The sequence below is a fragment of the Orbicella faveolata genome, unplaced genomic scaffold (assembly GCF_042242905.1).
Source record: "Orbicella faveolata isolate gen_17 unplaced genomic scaffold, um_ofav_v1 contig_34, whole genome shotgun sequence".
NCBI lineage: Eukaryota > Metazoa > Cnidaria > Anthozoa > Scleractinia > Merulinidae > Orbicella > Orbicella faveolata.
Window position 1 is genome coordinate 10,488,249 of NW_028301563.1, and position 22,341 is coordinate 10,510,589.

General features: G+C 39.0%; 1 protein-coding gene across 2 annotated transcripts in view; it reads left to right on the plus strand.

The window, feature by feature from the left end:
• Nucleotides 1–14,470, plus strand: part of LOC110065687 (uncharacterized) — a 39,768-nt gene extending 25,298 nt beyond the window's left edge. The window contains exon 3 of one of the 2 annotated variants that reach the window (XM_089270839.1): nucleotides 12,572–14,470. In XM_089270839.1, the coding sequence (XP_089126965.1) occupies nucleotides 12,572–12,924 (353 nt within the window). In that variant the 3' untranslated portion in view covers nucleotides 12,925–14,470. Of the gene's footprint in view, nucleotides 1–1,053; nucleotides 3,231–12,571 lie in introns of those variants that run through there. The other variant, XM_089270838.1, reaches the window with a different exon arrangement.
• Nucleotides 14,471–22,341: the final 7,871 nt, after the last annotated feature.

Consider the following 22,341-nt stretch of genomic DNA (forward strand, 5'->3'; position numbering starts at 1 on the left):
AATTAGTGATGGAAGGCATTCCTTTCTTCTGTGGTTGAGGCTGAGACTTTTCATTGTCTTTGGAGAAGGAATTTGAAGGTGCAGCCTGTGTTATTCTGCGATGGATTTCTTTCGAACGAGTTGTGAAACTCCCTCGAGTGAAGGATGCCCAGTGGATAGTACGTTTTTCTCTTCTTTTAAATACCGTTTAGTGGCATGATTTTAAGGGAGTCCAGCTCGTTATCATCTCCGTTTCTTTTTGTGACCTCCGCGAAGGAATCAATACTCAGGACCTTGTCAAGTTCTTGCGGCGCCATTTGTTTCAAGATATTTCGAAGATGGCGCGACTGGCACCAGCTTCGCAAGACTTCCGTTCATTCACTGTTTTGTGGAGCAGGGCGTATTTTGACTATGTTTCTTCACAGCGACAGAGTTGAGGTCTTTTGTTGCTTCGTTTGAAACTACCGGAAACCTGGAAACATATACCTTCTTGACATGGCTCTGAATTTGTTGTTGTGTGGTTTTCGTTTGTTTATGTTTTACTGGACTCGGTATCATACGGATCATGAGCAGATGTTGATGAAAAATCGCCAAAATATTCGTCAAAATGGACACTGAAAGCTGGAAGTTTCCATTAAAGTAGGTCTTCAGCCTGAAGGAGCTCGTAATTGTCATCCAGAAACTGTAATTAATTAAATTCGTCAATTTTCTGGGAAAAAAGAAAAAAAAAAAAAATAACAATAACAAAGTTTTGGCAATAGTGTTTGCAAAATTCTCCACACAATGGCTTTTTGCCTTTCATTTTCCTGAAATTTTATTGATTACTTTAATCTAACCTTGAAATCTGATTGGCTGTTTTGTTTTACTGCTCCATTCTCATTGGCTGAGAAAAAGATGCGATTTAGAGCAAAAAATAGTGCGATTCGGGAATAAATCGCACCACTGAGAGCCAATCATATTGCAAGGAAAACCAGTGATTTCAAAATGGATTTAATAAATATATTTATCAAAGTGTGGAGACTTAAATCTCAAACTACATCAGCTGATTTAACAATCTTCAACTTTTAATTCTAGCTGCAGAATGTACAAGCTACTCAAGTCTGACCAGCGGTGACCGAAAAACCACGTACATCACTCAGTCCGCTCAGTGTGACAAAAATCTCAAAGGCTGGTATCGGTTCCAAGGAGCTGCGGGAACTAGAATGCCTACTTCATGTCCACCTACATACAGGTGTAACACTAATGCACCCGGCTGGTTAAATGGTGGTCATCCTTTAGTGGCTGATGGCAAAGTCACCAGGCAGGTCTGCTTTCACTGGAGTTCAAACTGTTGTCACTCGTCCACCAACATTGACGTGAGAAACTGCGGCTCTTTCTATGTTTACCACTTTCGTGGAACACCGGGCTGTAGCGGCTACTGTGGCAGTGACTAATTGCCTCCCTCAGATCTTAATGAACTCCAGGTTTTGGAAAAGATGCATTTCTTATACAAATTACCTGATTACCACAATGAATTTCCACTGGACAGTGATTTATCCGGTAGATAATGCGTGTTAACTATTGAGAATTGGAAGACAGTCACGCAAAATCGATTTTTCTATTATTTCGCCAAAACATACCTTTGGGTGAACTAATTCAAGAGAAAATAGTTGTGCCACAGGTGTGGCACTGCTGGAAGTGGCTGGTTAAATGGTGTACATCCTACAGTGGTTGATGGCAAAGTCACCAGGCAGGTCTGCTTTCACTGGAGTCCAAACTGGAGTTCAAAGTGTTGTTGGCAATCCACCAACATTGAAGTGAGAAACTGCGGCTCTTTCTATGTTAACCACTTCAGTGGTTCAAATGGCTGTAACCATCGCTACTGTGGCACTCACTAATTGCTTTCTTGATAAACCTTGACAACGTCCGGGTTCTTAATGAATAATGTTTGTGTAATTTTTTGTTTTTTTGTTTTTGTTTTTGTTTGTTTGTTTGTTTGTTTATTTGTTTGTTTGTTTGTTTGTTTTTTCACTGATATTAACAAAGGTATTAATAGAAACACACAGCACGAATAAAAAGGGGCGATTTCTTGTTTTGACCTCGGTTTTAGTTGAATGCAAATAAAAACATATTTGTCCTTAATTCTCTTAACTGACAACGAAGATTAAGCTGCGAATGTTGAAACTATGGGAAATATTTTGGGATGTAATGTCATTGTCTATTTTTTTGCGAGTTAGAGACATGCCGACTTTCACAATTTCATGACCAAGACTTCAAAATGTTTTAAATCCGAGCTTTAGACGTTTGGATTCCTAAAAGTTGACGTCATTTATAAAACCAAACAAAAAAAATTGGACATCGAGACTACGAGACAGCTTTCTGAAAAAAGAAAATCGACCTTGCCTGACTTATATAACCGCTTCGAAACAAGACTGTGAGACCCGTAAAGTTTCACGATAATTCTACGAGACGCATGATTTTTGAAGAACCATTCCCCACCCCTCCATTAATTTCTGGGCGTTACGCCTTACAAGAGGGCAAGAAGACAAATTAAACGGCCCTTAGTTTTTTTGAACTGCCGAATTGTATGATAAACAAACTTTGGAGCAGAATGTCCAGAGCGTAAGCGTGACCAGACCAGGGGGTTTTAGAAAGGCCAACCAATTTAGAAAATTTCCCCCAGAAGGTCTACGCTTGTCAAGAAAACTTAGAAGTAATAAAATCGATTTTGTCTTCTCATCTAACTATAAAAACAATTACCGTCACATTTTCATTAATCGTTCTCAGATTCAGGTGTGAGCAGAATCAAAAGTGGCTCCTTAAAGATATAGTTCTTGACCCCAGGTCCCAGCTGTCCATTGCAAAGGGTAGTTAACACGCATTATCTACCGGATAAATCACTGTCCAGTGGAAATTCATTGTGGTAATCAGGTAATTTGTATAAGCTGACTTCTAAAAGCTTTGATGAAGTAGACAGCTTGTACAAACTACCGCAATTAGTATTTCTCGAGGCTTTCTACATCAAGAACTTAAAAGCCTAGCATTAATGAGGGGATCAAAGCCTCTAGAGAGTTAGATCTTTTTCTTTGATCTGTTTGATTATATCATGCTATGTTATTGCTTGTGTATACACCTAATTGGCGTAATATATAAGCTGTCGACTTGTTTTGATTTAACTACATGACTATAACTCTGAAATAGAACTGAATTATTGTAAAAAACCCGGCTTCCTACACTGTAATAAACGAAAACTTGGTTTTAACGATGTCAAACATCCTCGGACTCGTGAAAAGTAAAATTGATCAATATGACACGAGCGTAGGACAACGAAATGACTTTGCTGAAATAATGACCTTGCTGTCCATTTCTTTGTTGATCAATTTCACCTGTCACATTTCATTGGTGAGCTTAAATTTCACCATCTTTATTCACTTATCACTACTCGCGATGACTTCGACAGTGCTGATCCTACCAGTATGGAGCTAGGATGCCTGTCTCATATGAACTCAGTTAAATGACCTTGCTCTTCACGAGTTCTCGTAGCACGGGTCACGGGTTTGATTCTTGTCAGGGACTAAGATTTTTTCTGTGTCCCACGCCCGTGTCATGTTGATCATTTTCATCTTTCATACTTCGTTACCGAACTTAAAATTCACCATCTTTATCACTTATCAATCCTCGGACTCGTCTTGTTTACGTTATATTCAAAACTGACGGATGGTGATGGGTTATGTTTGAGGTCAATTGACACCTGTCAAAACAAGGTATCTGCTGAGCAGTAGCACGTTGAAACTGAAGTTGACATTATCTTATGTCATAGTGCTCCAACTTATTCGCGTGGCGTTTTCGAGGAACTGGAGAGAACGTGGCGCAACAGCCTTTCGTACCAGTCTCAACAGTTATTCAGTGGCATGGAAATCACTCAGTGTAGCCATCTGATTGGCTAACTTGTACAAAGGTTTGCTGGGTGGCCACGGTAAGGCGCGCCGCACTGTGAAAGCACTCTCTATTTAACAAATAAAGAAGCCTCAACTGTGGTCTGTTCTATTGTAAAGCACACAGGAAGCGGGTAGAGAACGAAAGAAGTATAGAGGAAACACGTGACGTAGTCGAGTGTATCGTTCTCCTTCTTGAGTACTCTACCGCTTCATTAGTGATTACAACAGAACAGAGCACAGTCTAGCCTTCTTTGTTTGTTTTATGATAAAGAACCCATTCATTTCCCCCCAAATTTAGCTAATATTTTCAACCCGACTTTAGGAAAAGGAAAAGTGGGGTCAGCGTGCGTCTGTTCTCTGATAAAGCACGCTAAAACAAGTCAATCACAATCCTTGTTAGAATTGCTCAATTAATTTGATTGGTTAACGAGACAACAGCTGTCAATCACAATCTAGACTCCAGCTAAGCTTTCGGTGTCGAGTGGCTTTTGAGAGAAGTACGATCGCCTTGTAATAGTTTGACTTAAAATTAATCATCTGCAAGTTTCTAGTCCAGAGGAATCCGGTCGCATTCTGGCTCAACTTTTAAAACGTGCGCCTTTCCTATGGAAATTACAAAACAAAGAGCTCAAAAACTTGCGGATGAGAATGCGAGTTGCTAAGTGAGCTACAGTTATTTAAGCTTGCAGATTGCAGTCGCTTGCAGTAAGATTGCCCGATCTAGTGTCAAAGTTGGAAAGACTAAACTGCTCCCACTGGTTCTACTCCCAGTACAGGACAGAATATCACACCAAGACTGATCACTCGTCGATCGGGTGAGCGCTGTAATTGTTGAGTTTCACTTCGCTGAGATGACTGGAGATCGCTGTTTAGCGAACGAGCGCTACTATATTCCATTTAAATGCTGTTTGAGCATTTTACAAATAAAAATAAAGCTTCTCGTCATAATCATAAACATTTTTACTCTCAGTTACAAACAATTCCGCTTAAGTCATCGAACTTGTTAATGAAATTCGGAAGCTAAATAAACATCTCGAGATGCACAAAGCTAAAAGCCCTCTCTCATTAAATTCAACTGGAACCTATCAATGTGATACAGAATATTCCGCATATAATCGCGAGCTCTTGCACGAGAGCGTGGATGGACTCAAATGAATTGAAAGTCGTCCTTTATTTACAAACACTACCAGATTGAACATCATGCTCGGATACCACAGCGACTCTTGGAACAGTTTCAAGTGCTTGCGAAATACATAATGTACCAGTAAAGTTGAGGGCCGCTTAAAGAAGATGGTATTCACACGCAAGCTCAAACCAAAACTGAACGTGCGAAGAGATTCAATTAATTCTTGTTATAGTGTTTGTTTAGCCACCTGTTCAGTCATTATGTTGGATATGGCACCATGGAGGATCCAACAAGGGACTGTAAATACGACGTCTTTTTGATATAAGCTTAATACACTCGTGTAGAATTCAATGACATTTATTTAATACAACTACTAGAGTCAAAAAGCAAAATAATTTCTTGGTTTTCAACCGTAATAGAATAATTTGATAAATTTTACAGTCTACCAAGCTATTATTCCTACTACTTCAAAACGTGCCTTGGCACTAAGCTTATTTACAAATACGGTTTATCATGTTTTAAGACGTGAGGTTATCGGCCACAATCGACACAACTATTTGGTTAAAATTGCAGTTTATACAACAACTTCGACAAATAACTTCGGGAATAACTTGGTTTAATATATAATGTGTGATAGATAGTGAGTAGCGTAGCAGTGTGCCTTTGTTAACAAAATGACGGTCGCTTCTTGCTGTTTTCAAAGTGACTGTGAAGAGGATTTAAATAAAGTTTTGAACGACTAGTAGATTTATACTAAAACAATTAGATTATTCGCTCTCGATTTCTATGGATAGATAAAAACTCGAGCTCATAATCAAATTGATATATAAAAACACGATTTTTAACTAATCAGCGCGCGTATTTTCTTAGGGCTGTTTTCTAGGGGTAAGGTAAATTTCGCATAGGAACCAAGTGGTCCATCAGGCCGGCGCTTATCTCCGGTTTCAGTTGCATGAAGTGTTCAAGTCATTTTCTTGATTTTCTTATGCAAAAATTTCCTACAGGGCCCAGAGAATTTGGATAATAACGCAGAGGGAAAACAAAATCTAAGCTATCCACTAGATTTCAGTTTAAAAACAAGAACGTGAATTTATCCCGTGGATAGCGTTATCAATTCCTTGAACTAATAGCGCCTCTTTAGGAAAACCTTTTTGTATACCAACAACACAACTTTGTTTTTCTGACTGTTTCTTCACTCTCACAGATATCAATGGTGCATATTGATATATTGCTGGTTTGTGCTCTGAATCATCTCTACAGTAGCCAAAGTGAGAACACCGAGTAACATGTTGCTTTCAAAATATCGGTCATCATGTAAAACAAATATCAGATAAGCTTATTAAGAATTCTTGCATCTCTTATTTTCATTGTTTCTTATAACAACATAAGTTACGTTTGGGCTCGCTATTTTCGGAGATTACTTAATTACTTTCGGAATATGCTAACAGCCGCCGTCGTTATTTTTGAATGATTGTTATTTTAGAGTGTTTACTTTGTCTTTGATATTTCGTTGAATGACACTGCATTAATTAAAAAAAAAAAAAATTCCAGGCAACATCCGCACTTTGAGGTGCATGTTCCTGTATAACAGGATGATTTTCTGACTCTAATCCGTCCTGCCCCTAAAGGTACATCAGTACTACCGCATGTCTAGAACTGATAATTTGTTAACCTCATCACACACTAGTCGTCACATTATTTGAACAATGACCTTCCATAGTCTAACCGTCTTAATCGTTGAATTGATGGTTCACCCCAGATTGTAAATGATATCATGAATGCGATTATTACACATCAACGGAAAATAGCGCTCGGTCCTACAATGTAGTCAAGGAACGAAAAATGTAAACTTCATATACACGGCTACACCATGCTAACACAGCCTTTCTTGACTCCACGAGAAGGAAAAAACAATGGTTTCTTCATGGAGGGAAGGAGGTAATAGGTTCTTTACGCAGGGCTGGTGGCCCAGCTTCTGAATTATACCAAAGAGAACAATTTCTTTCTTTAAATAAGTGACAAACTCAGTTATATACACCGTCGAAAGCTAAAAGAACATTTTCCTTTTTGAATCTGCTGTGTGGCCAACCTTCGCTAAATCGTTCATTCAATGAAACGCCGGCTAATCATACAGGCTATGGTATATTCACCCGGCTATTCATTTGAATGTGCGTTATGTATACTGGAACAACTTATTTTTCTCAACGTTCTACTTTCGGATGATCAGCCTTTTGCTATCGCTTCTTTCGATTCAGGGCTCTTGTTGACATTTCCATTTTAATAGAATCAAAGTGTTTGTATTGCATAGAGTTCTCAGAGGGATACAGTTTGATCAAAAAAAAAATACATTTCATCAACACAGTGGAACGTTTTGGTTTTGAAATAAGGGTCATTTGAAACAAATATCAGATCAGTTTGGCTCGAATTGTTGGATCTGTTTTTCCCGTTGCCTCTCGTAACAAGTCAATTTGTGCTTGGGGCCGCTACTTTCGGGAGTTTAATCCTATCGAGTCTTCAAGGTTATTGTTTAAATAATGTGAGGATGGACTAGTGCAGATGCTGAGTTAAACATTATAAGTTCTAGTATATGCAGGATAATTCAGAGTCAGACTAAGATCATTTGATGTCTAACAAACAGGTAGCTCAGAGTACAAACCTTACTTAGTGAATTCCTGGTGAATTCTTATTAACTGAAATGAGCGTTCTAGAAACAAATACTTAAAAAGAAAGAAATACCGTGAGGTAAAGTTCCGAAAGTAATGGCTCCAAAAAAAAGCGATGACCCTGGTTTCTGAGTTGTTAGCATATTCTAAAGGTAGCAGTCTTCGGAAAGGATTTGAACCGTCTCAACGTCAAAATTGCTAAATTGATGCTTAACAACAGACTACAATGTAAATGATATTATGAATGTGGTTTATGAACTTCAACAGAAGGTTACGCTCTTTTCCACAATGTAAACAAGAAAAGAGAAATAAATAAAAATCATTAAGTTACTTACACACGGCTACACTCTGCTAACAAGCTAGGAATCTGGTTTATTGGTGGGAAGGGGTAGACCAGCTTCTAAATTATATCAGAAACTACTACTATTATTTTTTTTTTCCATGAGTAACAACTATAAGAAGCAATTCCATATTAATGAAACAGTCAGTGAAGTACTCTGTAAACAGACCTTCCTTTTCAGCTCTACTCGTGGAAGGCGTAAGCAAAAGAAAAGAGCCGAGATTTGAACACGCACGAACCAATCTCGCGTGCTCGCCACGCACGCTTATTTTTACGAAGAAGAAAACAAGGAATTACTGTGGACAGACTACAATTAAAACTTATGTTAATAATTGACAACCCATGAACAGTTTTTCTTGATTTGAAAGGGCACTGATTTCAAACCTGCTACATGTATAAGATACATGAGTGATTTATTTCAAAGTTACAGCTCTAACTTAGGATCCAGTTCCATTGTTTAAGAGCCAGTGCCCATAATTATGGACCAAACAACGGCACAAGTCGAAAAATCGATTTTGCTCATTTTTTGCCCATAGATTGGCCCTAGCTAGTAAACAAACGGACCATAGTTAGTTTCTGCTAATGCAGCTTTTTTGGGGAGAAATTTGCGAAAAACGATTTTTTTCCGATTAGGCTCAAAATCTACTTCCGGTTTTGCTGAATTTTCCGAATATTTGTTTGCTTCGCGCTCCGCAGAACAGCTACTTGAGAATCTTTCAATGGTCTTTACATTCAGCTCAGGTCTTCATGGTATGACTGAGCGAAAAATAAAATAAATCGAGGCTTCGTTTCAGCCTGAAACGAGATCGAACACGAACGGAAAATATTACGATGTGTTTCAAACGAATTATAGCACTAAAATATCGCCATATTTTTCTATGGGCTATAACTTTAAATGCCATAAAAACGCTTTATACGAGTTAACTGTACACCCACCTGTTCGAAAATCAAAAAATATCTCTGGGCAAATGGTTTTAAGTCGCCCGCCTTAGCCTGTGCTTCTCATGAATTTTTCCCTGAACCGCCGTGAGAATGTAAACAATTGCTTGACTCTGGCGGTCACCCTGAATACATAATTCGTTTCCAACAAACCGCAGATGGCTATCTTAGAACATTTGGGTGAAAAAAGAAAAACATAATGGACCACTTTTAACTTTTATATTTTGAAAGTCATCGCTTTGGAAATTTCGTTAATTAAAAACGCCAATTAAAAGCAATTTACTCGGAGTTCGGGTGTTACTGCTATGTCGTTTTAGGCTGTCGTTCTTTCTCTGATCATTTTAATTACAAGAACGAGTTCTAGAAAGAAAATCGTTCTAAGTTCATTTGTTAAGCGTAATGAAAAGTTGATATTGTTGGTTTGTAGCCTTACGTGATCTGAAGGAACGCTACAGTGATTAAATTTGCATTTGTTGATTTCGACGGATCGATTTTCGGTTAAACCTTTTTATTTGTGCCAGCACATTTAGTGCTTTTTCTCCTGCTAAAAAGTCGGAAAAAGTAAAGTAAACAAATCCTAAAAGTCATAAATAAGAGGCATCGACAGTGCGAGTGTCTCGGTAAGCTGTTAATTTGAACAATTACTGTGCTGGACGGTTGCTTTCCTGGTTACCCACGTACTATACATAGTTCATTGTGCGCGAATGTTTCTGTTTCAAACAACTGAAATGCTCAGTGCTTTTTCCTTTTTTTCTTCAGTCTTAAAACTTAAGGTTAAAGTTAGGCTAAACCCTAAACTGTTTTGGCGGCCAACCTATTTTTGGCTAATTGCTTAATCAAATTATATATATATTTCATTGAAATTCGCTCCTCTGTGACCGACTTCCGCGAACAAAACAAGATGGATGTTCGCTGTTCATTTAAGACTACAATCCTGGTCAAAAGTTTTGGGACAGTTACGGCAGATGACTTCTCAGGCAGCCTCTCTTAAGACCAAAACCGCGCAAGCCCGCCTACCCCCTCCCCCTGTCAATGTTGATAAAAATCTTGAAGAAAAAAAATCCTTGACAATAGCCTCAGAATAGCCTCGTTTCAAGAGTTGTTCGCCTCCTAGAACAGTATTCTCGAACTAAAGAGACGATAAGATAGATATTCACGTCTTATTCCAATAATAGCGATTTTTCAGCAATCGCGTTTGGTTCCAACACAACTGTCTAACCACTTTCTATTGTCCCTTTTTCCTTTTTTCCCACATCCAATCTAGTCTTCAGAATAGCTTCATTTTCATGCAACATTGCCAGGGGAGAGGGGGGGTCAATTGTACTTGCTTCCATTCATCTTTTGTTCTAAAACGTTAAGGACGTAGTTGAAATCGTGGGTTTCAGCGCGCAAAAATGGGAGGTGTCCCAACAACTTATGGCCAGGATTGCAGGTTTACACTAGAGGAAATTGTTCCGGATTCGTGATGAATCCAGAATGTTTTAGTGCCGGATTGATTTTGCCATTTACACAAAAGTGGACGAAACCGAAATAAAAACCCCCCGGTTTGGTCGTGTCTCCGGAGATTTTGAATCCGGAATTTAAAGTGGGAACTTTGAATCCGAAAACTTTTGAATCCGGAGAGTTTTGTCGTGTGAACGATTTTCTCTCGAATCCAGATATTTTTCCGCCTGTGATCTTTTGAGTTTGCGGTGGAACGAAAATGGCGGATTACATGATCCAGTCGTAGTCGAGTCGTAGGCGCATTGATGGCCATTTGATGGCGGTCGCTGGGTGATTACCTCGTGCTGTTTCAGGTGTAGGTAATCACTTTTATAATGGGTAATGCCATACTCCTCAGAAACCGTGCCCAATTTATACTTTACTGCGCAGATGACGACGGTGGCACGATCGAAAACCTCGACGGTTTTCGACCCTAAACCCTAAGTAAATACCTGGAGGAACCTGGCATGATGGACAACAGTACCGTGGTCAGCGAGTTGAAAGAAAACTTCAGACTGTCTCAACCTACCCCTAGCCTTATTTTCGGAGGCATTTTGTTTCTCGTTGTCGAAGCAACAAACTGCTTGTTAACCATTCCATCATGAATGTTCCCGGAGTTATCGTCGTGTATAAACGATTAAGAATCCGAATATCCTTTCACTGTAAACCCCTACTAATCCGAATACTCTAAAATTGATGAATTCGGGAACTCCTTTATTGTAAACCTAGTCCTAGATCGACCACTGTAATGTTTATTTGTCTACCAGTGTTTTGATCTGCAAATTTCAGTTAATTGATCAAACAACCAAAGTAGAAAAGATGGATTTTTTTCCCAGTATGATTGAAACTTAAACACAATTTCTTCCTCGGCTAATTCAATTCAAGAAATTCCGGGTTTTCTAGCTGAGTTTGAGCATATTGTGTAGGTACAAATTTTCTACACAGCTAGAAGAGCTGAGATGCCGTCACGCAGTTAGTAGTCTATAGAAATTATGGTATTTCCACTTGACTTTATTTGTCAGTCAATGATTCAGTTGCCATAAATCATAGAGGATTGGTTAAGTGTATCTCTGAAACTGCTACTATGTTGTAAGTTATCGGTGAAATCAATAACATAAACAAGTGTTAAAATCATTTCCCGGAGTACTGTAGTAACGTTCTTTATCATGGATGTCGTGGGTGCCGCAATGCAAATGAAAAAACATATATATTTATACTAAGTTAAACAAAAAAAACAAAAACAAAAAACAAAAAAAAAAAACATTTTCCATTATTTTATCCACACAACGTTTCAAAAATTGCTTTCATCGGATTGCTGGAAACGAATATTTTACTCGAGAGTGGCTATCCGCGTCACGCAATTGCTTACATTCCAACGGCGGATTTTGGGCAAAATCTATGAGAAACACAGGCCAAGGCGTGCGACTTGAAACCATTTGCCCAGAGATATTTTTTGATATCCTAACAGGTGGGTGTATATTTAACCCGTAGAAAGTGTTTTTATGGTATTTAAAGTTATAGCCCATAGAAAAATATGGCGATGTTTTTAAGCAATAATTCTCTTGCGACATACTGTAAAATTTTGCGTTTCAGTTTTACCTCTTTTCGGGCTCAAAACTAACTTTGATTTATTTTATTTTTCGCTCAGTCATACTACCAAGACCTGAACTGAATATAAAATCCATTGAAAGATTCTCAAGTAGTTGTTCTGCGGAGCGCGAAGCAATCAAATATTCGGAAAATTCAGCAAAACCGGAAGTAGATTTTGAGCCCAGTCGGGTCGAAATCGTTTTTGGCGTATTTCTACCAAAGAAAGCTGTATTAGCAGAAACTAACTATGGTCCGTTTCTATTCTTACTAGGACCTATCTATGGACAAAATACAAGCGAAATCAATTTTTCGACCTGTGCCATTGATAGGCGATTTAGGTCCATTTTTATAGGCATTCACTCTTAAACATTCTCCTTCTATTAATGCATACGGTTTACATGGTTTGTGAAATTCGGGAGTATATTCTACCTTTGGCTGATGAGATAATTTAAAACTTTTTATGTTTATCAAAGTGTGGAGACTAAAATCTCAAGCTACATCAACTAATTCAACAATCTTCAAAGTTTAATTCTAGCTGTAGAATGTACAAACTACTCAAGTCTGACCAGCGGTGACCGGAAAACCACGTACGGCATCAGTAAGTCCTATTTGTGTGACAAAAACCTCAATGGATGGTATCGCTTCCAAGGAGCTGCGGGAACTAGAATGACTACTTCATGTCCACCGAAAAACAGGTGTAACACTCATTCAACCGGCTGGTTAAATGGTGGGCATCCTACAGTAGTCACCAGGCAGGTCTGCTTTTACTGGTATTCAAGCTGTTGTAGCTGGTCCAGAAACATTGAAGTGAGAAACTGCGGCTCTTTCTATGTATATCACTTCAGTGGTACACCGAACTGTGGCCTACGCTACTGTGGCAGTGACTAATGACTTCCTTCATAAATCCTGAATACTTCCGGTCGTTGAAAAAGATACATTTCTTGATGAATAATCCTAGTTTAAAATAATCTTTTTATTACCTTTTTATAATTCAAAATGTGAGAGGAAACCGGGAACACTGGAATCATTCCCACAGCAGAAATAAAGGTCACTGGAAATAATCAACGTTGAAAGCATACGAACACGTGTTGCAGTCTTCTGGATAATCACAGGACACGCCCACAGGAAACGCGAGGGAGGGGGGAGTGGGAGGGACGACTCTCTGTTGGGTAGATCCATTTCTATGTTATCCTATTGGTAGAGATTTGGTTAGTTTGGTTCCAATGTGAACGTTTTGATGTATTTAATCTGATTGGCGTACAAAGAAGTCGATATAAACGTAGCGGTCAATAATAATAATAAGGTGACGTGCTCTCTGAAAAAAAACATGTGTACGTTGGCACCAAAGGTCTGTCAACATTAATGTCAATGGCGAACTCTGAAAAACTTTCTCTCTCTCTCTCTCTCTCTCTCTCTCTCTCTCTCTCTCTCTCTCTCTCTCTCTCTCTGTAGAGAGAGAATGCCATTGCATGGAGGCTTCTATTTGGTCTAGACCCTTTGAAACAAAGTACTTTACTCCAATGTACCTTGAGCTTTTTTGTGATCAAATGAATTCATGTGCACTTGGAAATTCATGGGACTTAATTAACTTGGCGACTTAGAAAATTTTATAGATCAAACATGACATAGCTCGACAAAGAAAAAAAGTCGAGGAGCGCTACGGTACTGGAAGGGGTTTTTTGCACTAAGCGTGGATGAAAGCTGTAGCATAATCACTAGCAAAGCCAATATATGTTTAACGTAAAGTAAGTTTATTGAACGACGACTTGAATGCTTAACGACTAATTTCCAGTGGTTTCTAGGACAAAAATAATATAAATGTACCACATTAAATAGCAGCGTACAACAAGGGGAATACGAGAAGAAAATGATAAAAACGACAGTTACTTGAGGATTAGGATACAAGAGGAAAAAAACGTAAGAAGCAGCATAAATGAGCATTGTTTGGATTGAACCTAAAAGAATTTTCCTGAGATTTACATATAACGCGCGAATGTTGAACCATGTAAACATGACCCCAGTAGGCTTGGAAGGAAGTTAACCGCCGACAGGGCATTCGTTTCTACAAATGTATTATAGATCTTAACTTTTTTGTGTGTTTTTGATACAATGCCTTGACAGGTGACAACCCAAACAGTAACTCAAGATGTCAAAGTGGCTGGATTTGTGCGAGGACTTATTAGAAGCATAGTGCAGAGCGTCACCTTGATTGTTCCTTTGATTTGTTCTTTTTGTTGTTGTTGTTTTTGTTTTTGTTTACTTTTTTGTTTGTTTTTGTTTGATTGTCTGTCTGCTCTTTTTTTTTTTTGGAGGAATTTCAGGGGTCTATACTAACGGGAGTGGCATCATAGGACATTGTCGCTTATGAATAACATGCAGTGGATTTATAATCAAATTTGGAGTGGATTTTAATTAAAATTAACTAACGGGTGTCGTCGTGTCCTTTGTCTCGTCATGCGTAGTAGAGCGGTTTTCAACTGAGTGTCGTAAAACCAAACCAATTACTTACCGATTAGACTACCAATCTCCAACCGTAGTAAAAACAAAACCAGAACCAAAGTAGTTGCCTGATTACATCAAGTTCGGCTCTTTACCTTCATGTTTTCACAGCATAACAGCACAGTTGCACCCGATTAAAACGGACATCAAAGGAAAATGCAAGTGTCCGTATTATTCAGTTGTCCGTCAGTGAGTTTAGTTACTGAAGCCGGGACCACCCAGACAATAAAAACCAAACAGATGGCAGAAATGAAACAACAGATTCCTGAAATCCAGCGGTAAAAAGCAATGGAATCTCAACTTGTTGGTTGACAGGTGATGCTTATGCGACTACGGTGTCCTAACCCCTAATCACCTTTTGGAAGCTACAAGTCAAAGCAAATTTTGTATGTCGCCAATTTATTTTTTTCCGCGGTTTCAGGACAAAAAGCGCTAAAAATGCGTGTCTGCGTTTTTCCATATTCAATTGCAGTAAAAAGTTACAACACATTTTCGAAATAGGATTTAAAAAATGTGAAGTGATCGTACAAAAATCGCTCTCGGAAAAAAAATATTTCGAAATAAACAATTCGCAGACATGTTTTCTATACGTTAATCTAGCCTCTGTCCAAATTTGAAAAATTCGAACAAATTCTCTTTGAGCTGTAACTCTTTTAGGTGTCTGCTTAAATAATATATAAATAAAATAAAAAATAATAATAGTGTCTGCTTCAAGCGAACAAAATTAGTCGAGAAAACAGCGCGAAGAAAAATCTCTTCCTTCGCAAACAAACTCCGTCCAGAAACGCCTTCAACTGGGTTCTCAGATCACTGAGCCAATCAGCGCTTGGAAAGGCTACTACATTAACCTCGCGGTGAAATTTATGCGCGAATCTCCAAAAAGCCCTGCATGTGTTTCGCAATGCGCTCAAGGCGGAGAGATAATTTTTCTGCAGCTCGGTTTTTCTTGAAGCTGGTCTGGTAAAATGGGAAGACGAAAGAAGATGCGAACGCTAGAGTGACTGGGCGGAGAAAACAATGCAAACGGAAGAAAGCGCGGCGGAGCAAATTTCAAGGATAATATTCCGATGGATCTCAATGAGTCTAACGATTCATCGGTATCAGACTCAACAGAAAAGTCACTGTAAACATCGCTGTTATCGCTGTCAAGTTCCCAAATTTTTACGGAATCTTTCTCTTCTCTTGTTTCAGCTTTTTTGCCCGCTTGATACGATAGCTATAGCTTCATCCGCGAGGCCAACTTTTGCTTCTTTACCCATTGATGTATTTTCATTCGTTCTTCACTGTTTTCGCTTTTTCGAACTGGTCCACGGAGTTATCCGTGGGCCATGTTTATTCATATCCTATTACAAGAGACCATGATCTATTGCCTAATAGAATTACACCTAATACGAAAAATGCTTGAATTTTAAACAATGCTGATCAACTGATTAGACGTGAGTAGCCAGCCAATTCGTGGTGTCCATATAGGTGATATTCCCGCGAAAGTCGTCTCGGTTGATTGCATACACGTTATAGGGCTATCAATCAAGAGGGAACTTTTATTTCCAGCCATAACGTAAAACCTCCATTTCTCCGCCAATATTTAGTTTTTTTCAATTTTTTTTTTCCAGAAATTAGAGATTACTCTTCGACCATTACTTTGACCAAAAAGTTCAAATTTGAAGAAAATTGCCGATCCGAAAATATACGGTAACCTTAATGTCAAGCGCAAACCGTTAGTAAACTGTCCGCGTGCCCTGGTAGGCGTTTGTTTTTCGACGAGATATCACTATTCTATGATTCTGGGCTCTCAAGAAAATAAAACAAACGAAATATCGGGCAAAATTGAACGGGCATAAAAGACACTTCTTACGACCACCAGGAATTCTTATATTTTGTTTAATGTTGTGTAACCTATTTTTAGTTGAGTGAGATATGTAGATGTCCTTTCCTTTAATATATACTACGGCTTTTACATGATGTCAAATATGGCCGCAGAATGGTTAACGATCAAGCCTGCCTCTAATGTTAATCATTCCGAATTCAGCGAGTTGTTTTAACAAAGTGCGGCAACTTTGCATAACCCGAGTGAAATATTTTTCCAATAGCTTCTTCTGATCAACGTCCCCTCTGAATTATCACCAAATTCATTATTTGTCAAAAATACAAATATTTTGGTACTAAAATTGTACAGTGACTGTCTACTATGATAAATGTATGTCAATAAACCTGGCAACGTTTTCAAACTCAAAACCTGTATGCTCGAATGTAGTCAAATGTGCTCCAAAGTCTAATTTAAAAGACGCGGACCACCAGTTTACTGTCAGATTAGCCATACGCCATACGTCGAGGGGTTGCATAACTGTCACGAATTTTCCAACCCTCCTCGTGTTTAGATGTATACACAGAATTAAAAAGTCCCCTATTGCTTTTATAAAATATTTCTTGTCACAACCGTGTCTACATAAATTGTACTGTCATATAAACACACCTATAGACTATCGAGAGCGTGTGTACAATCTTGGATATTTCCTAAACAGCTTCAGAGGCAGCACGTGTTAGCTCACTTCCCATCATTACTAGACCTACACATATAGCATTTATAATATGGCTGTGTCTCACAAGAACCGCGAGCTAAAGAACAGTCTACACCTTGCGGTGAAAAGTTGCAAACTTAAATACAAATATTGACTATTTCCTTCTAAAAATATTAGTTCCATGGAAGTGCCAAAAAGCCTCATGAGAAAAAAATAAAGAGGAGGAGCAAACTTTGGAAGATTTAAGTTCAGCTCACGCAGCCGTTCGCAAGCAAAATTTCAGCTAGTACAAACGAATTTACATTAAACTAATTATTTCTTCTTGTTTGTCTTGTAATAAACATCTTATTAACCGAGCTTAGTCGGTCTGTATGGGAGAATCTTGACCTCGGTCGTGTGCACAGACCTCGGTCTGTACTCACGACCTCGATCAAGCTTCTCCAATCCAGGCCTCCTGCTCGGTTAATAAGAACTAGTTAATGAGAGGATTGCAAGGGCCTGCTTGCCAGTAATTTGATTATGGAATAATCACACTTACCACAGTTTTTTTTTTTTCTGTTATAGATCAGATTCTTGTGGTCGAGAACAAGACTGCACACATTTGATTGAAATCTAAATCACATTTAATGCCGCATAAGATTGAACACATGCTTTATGGAAAAAAAAAAATACATATATACACACACACACACACACACACACACACACACACATATATATATATATATATATATATATTAATGTGGCCTGTAAAATTCTCTAAAATCGAATTAAGAAATATTCAGTTATACTATACCAAACTGAATATCGAATGTGCAATGACTGGACAAATTGAGAGCGAATTTTTCTAATTAGCAAACATAGCGCGGCAGAAGTTGAAAAATCGATTTTTCTCTCTTTTCGTCAACAAATAGCCCTTAGGTAGATATGAAACGTGATATAGTTTTTTGGAGCTCGAAGCGCTTTAAATTCGAGAAAACAGAGGAAGACTATTTTCGCCTCGACGGTCACCAAAATGACCGATCGCAAAGGCTTAAAATTAGTAATCTGAACTTGATTTGCGTTCGCGTGTAAAGAATAACCAACACTTATCGATACTTTTTCTTGAAAGACAAAGTATTCAGCTATCCAAACCAGGTTAGAATTTGACTTGAGCGCCATTTGAGAATAAACACACAAGTTTTAAAAAAATCCCTCTCAGTTACTAGGTCGAATTCCTCGTTTACAAATAAATTCAGAGATATTTTTCGACATGTGCCATAACTCCAAATTCCTTGAAACTTCGCCTTTGGAGCACTTTTATGTTGTTGTAAAACATGTATTAAAATCAGCTTGGGTTATTTTTCGAATGCTTTTTGAGGCCCGGCTGAAAAACCCCGATTTTACCTAAAAGACCACGAAAATTAAACAATGAACTTCTGCGCGTTGGTCGGAGGGCAAGCGGGTACAGGCATTCAAGTCCTTATATTGTGAGTTCTCTGTAGTAATATGCAAATTGTTTGCTTGCACCTGTAATATAACAGTAAAACAGTTCAATCTCAACGCCAAAGTGACTTTATTTAATCCGAGTATGTTTTATCGCTTCGAATGCCGGATATTTGTGACGAGATGTCGATTTCACACCGAGGCGAAACAGGAAGTTAAAAACGTTTTACTACGCGGCCTTCCAATAATTAATTTAAGATAACCAGTCGCTAAAGGAGATATTTACTGAATTAAAGTTTAAAAGAGTTACGTTTTCTGTAATCTATCAAGTTTGTTCGCAAAAAGGTATTTCAGAGTCATTTCAGGACTGGCAATACAGGTTAAATTTGGTAAAGAAATCTTCAGTTTCATTGTTTATTTTGATTGCAAGTCACGGTTTCATTCCCGGCCGTGGAATTTACTATGTCCCACAGAGTGCGTTGTTTTACAAAAAGGCGGCCGTTTATTTCCGAAGTAAAACATGTTTCCAATAGTCTTTTGTACTTTTGTCAATATATAGTTTAGTTAAAATTGGGTATCTGCAAACAAATCGGAGTACGAATTCCAATGAAAAGTTCGGTCAGAAATATTTCCCGCCAAAGCGAAGTGTTTTTTACTTATGCCTTCACTTTTTTTCGACTTTCTACAATTGGCAATCCATGACTCACTAAAAGACCCGCTTGCAGTAGTTAGCTGGACTGCAGGATAGAATATTTAAGCACGCCAAATCCATTTACGCTAATTAATTTTATCCAGTATAAGTTGAATTTTCCCAAGAGAATTCTATTTTAGACGTCACGCTGCATGTAAAAACGATATGCATCCTCAGTTCTCTTGTTCTGTTTTTGCTTTCTATTTTTTTTTTTGTTTTTTTTTTTTTGTTTTTGTTTTTTGCCGTCGTGTAAAACATACTGCAACCATATAATGATCGAAGCTCTACCCTAAATTAATTTTGAGACTTTTGCTAACACTTCGTTTGCTTTCGGAACGCGTGACACGTCATATATATAGCCGATTGAAGGTCGGACGGCAGAAGTGCGCAAATGCGGATCTTTTTTAAAGGTTTCTGTCGTTTCTCCTTTGGTACGTTTCAAAAACACGAGCTGTTCTGTTTTTGGATCAGATGAATTGCTAAGCAATGCGGGTGGACTCTGGTCAGTTATTCTCCCATTATCGGCGCATAAACTGATGAACGAGATTGTCGAGGACAGTCAGAGGTCAGCGAATCCTATTTGGCAGTGATACGAGAAGACAGGTTGGGTGACACCAATTTGCCGCTATCCAACATGGTTTCCGTTCCACGAAGAGGTCACGAAGGAGAGAAGAATAGAATAAAAATCCCAAGACTTATAAATGCTGCTACGTCAGGATTGCCAGCGGAAATCTTTCTTACGATCAATGATGTTTTTGTCGGCGCAGGTTAGTATACCTTCCGTTCTACCTTCCCAGTTTTAAACTGATACGCGCGTGCTCACATTTACTTTGCAGACCCGTTTTCCTTATTGAATTGAAGTAAATGCAACTCTGTAACTTTATTTGTACATGTATACAGCTAAACAGGTTGAACTGTTTCGAATTACGGTGCGTGATTGTGAAATCTACACATTGTCCGTTTGTCAGTAATCTAATTAACGTAAAAAGATTGAAATATTCCTTGTGAGTGAAGATACTTTTGAATGCATGAATAAACTCCTGTTATCATCTTATTTTACTTTAACAGAAGCATATTGACCTGCAGAACGAAAATATCATAATGAAAGAAGTTAAATCGCTTTACTTCAGCAGACTCTCTTGGCCTCAGAAAAACACGCAAGCATTCGATTGTTTACTTCTTGCTGATGTTTTCGTTAAAATCCGGTTATATCAGCGGCGCGTTAAAAACCACTCGATGAATAACTCAAGCTGATTTTGATACATGTTTTACAACAACATAAAAGTGTTAAGTACAAGGAACTAATAATACAAGAACTTTAAACGCCTATACCCGCTTGCCCTCAGACCAACGCGCAGAAGTCCATTGTTTACTTTTCGTGATCTTTCAGGTAAAATGAGGGTTTTTCAGCCGGGCCTCAAAAAGCACCCGAAGAATAACCCAAGCTGATTTTGATATTTGTTTTACAACATCATAAAAGTGTTCTTAAGGCGAAGTTTCAAGGAATTTGGAGTTATGGCACATGTCGAAAAATATCTCTGATAAGTGTTGGTTCTTCTTTACACGCGAACGCAAATCAAGTTCAGATTACTAATTTTAAGCCTTTGCGATCGGTCCTTTTGGTGACCGTCGAGGCGAAAATCGTTTCCCTCGACTTTCTCGAATTTAAAGTGCTTCGAGCTCCAAAAAACTATATCACGTTTCTGTTATGTTTTCGAATGAGAAATGCAACTACAACAACACACAAGATGGCGAAACTCAAAACTGTATTCTCACGTGTACAAGACTGCGGGCTCACATCCGGGCAATACATAATAGTATGAGGTAATGGACCATAACACCCCTCCACTGTGATATGTTGTACAAGTAACATAGAAAAAAAAAGAGAAATAAATAAGAGTTAAGACAGTCCTTGTGAGTCTTCCTGATTGTACAAATAACCTAGCTGCAAGTCAGACTCAGTTCAAACAACTAAACAAGTTTCTTGAGCAATGTCACGAAACGAAGCAAAGTTTTCTTTTACTTAAGTAATGTCACATCTGTTCAATCAGTCTCTGCGGAGGTGTTATCACACGTGTGGACCTCCGTAGTTCGGGAGTGACAGGAGCTATGGGTGGTGACTCCAACCAGGTCGAGTCTTCTTGAACTGGAACATTAGACTCAGGTGTAACAGTGGTTGGAGAATGTGAGACTTCCACAACAGAACTTGGTTGAAGTACTTCATCCGGAGATGATGTGGGAGGCTCTGCTGGTTTAGTGGTGGGATTGTTCTGAAGAACGTCATCCACATGGCGTCTCCAAATTCGGCCGTCATCCAGTTGGACTTGATAAAAATGTGGGGAACTGTGCTTCAACACTGTACCCGACCGCCATTTCTACTTTGATAAGTGATCACGTGTCAGAACAGTGTCGCCCACAGACAGTTCTCTAGACTTGGCATGCCTGTCATGGTAAAACTTCATCTTGCCTTGCTGTGTAGCCACGTGACTAGTGAGGTCTGGCTTAGTGAGTGACAGCCTTGTTCGTAGCTCTCGCTGCAAGAAAAGCTTGGATGGTGAAGCAGGATACGAGGCTGATGAATCCAAGGCGTGCTTGAAGGTCTGAACAAATCTCTCTGCTAATCCATTGGAGGATGGGTGATAAGGGGAGACGAGTACTCGCTGAACACCGTTCTGCTGCAGGAATTCTCCATATTCAGCAGAAGAAAAGGGTGGACCATTGTCGCTTACTAATTGAGTTGGGAGCCCGTATCTTGCGAAGATGCTGCGCAAGGTGTTGGCTGTGCTTTCTGCACTGGTAGTTTTCATAGGACCAATTATTTCCGGCCATTTAGAGTGTGCATCCACCACGATGAGATAATGATTGGATTGATGAGTAGCAAAATCAACGTGTATACGGTGCCATGGAGCGGTGGGCCATGACCATGGAGATAGTGGTGCAACTGGGGGAGCTTTCCTTGTCTTAATGCACTGTTGGCATCTGCGAGCGGTCTCCTCAATGTCGCTGTCTATTCCTGGCCACCACACATGACTGCGTCCTGTTGCCTTCATGCGTGCGATTCCGGGATGTACTCTATGCAGTTCATCCAGGATGGGTTGTCGTAGGGTTGGTGGTACGATGGTTCGCATACCCCACATAAGGCAGCCTTGCTCGACGGAGAGCTCGTGTCTG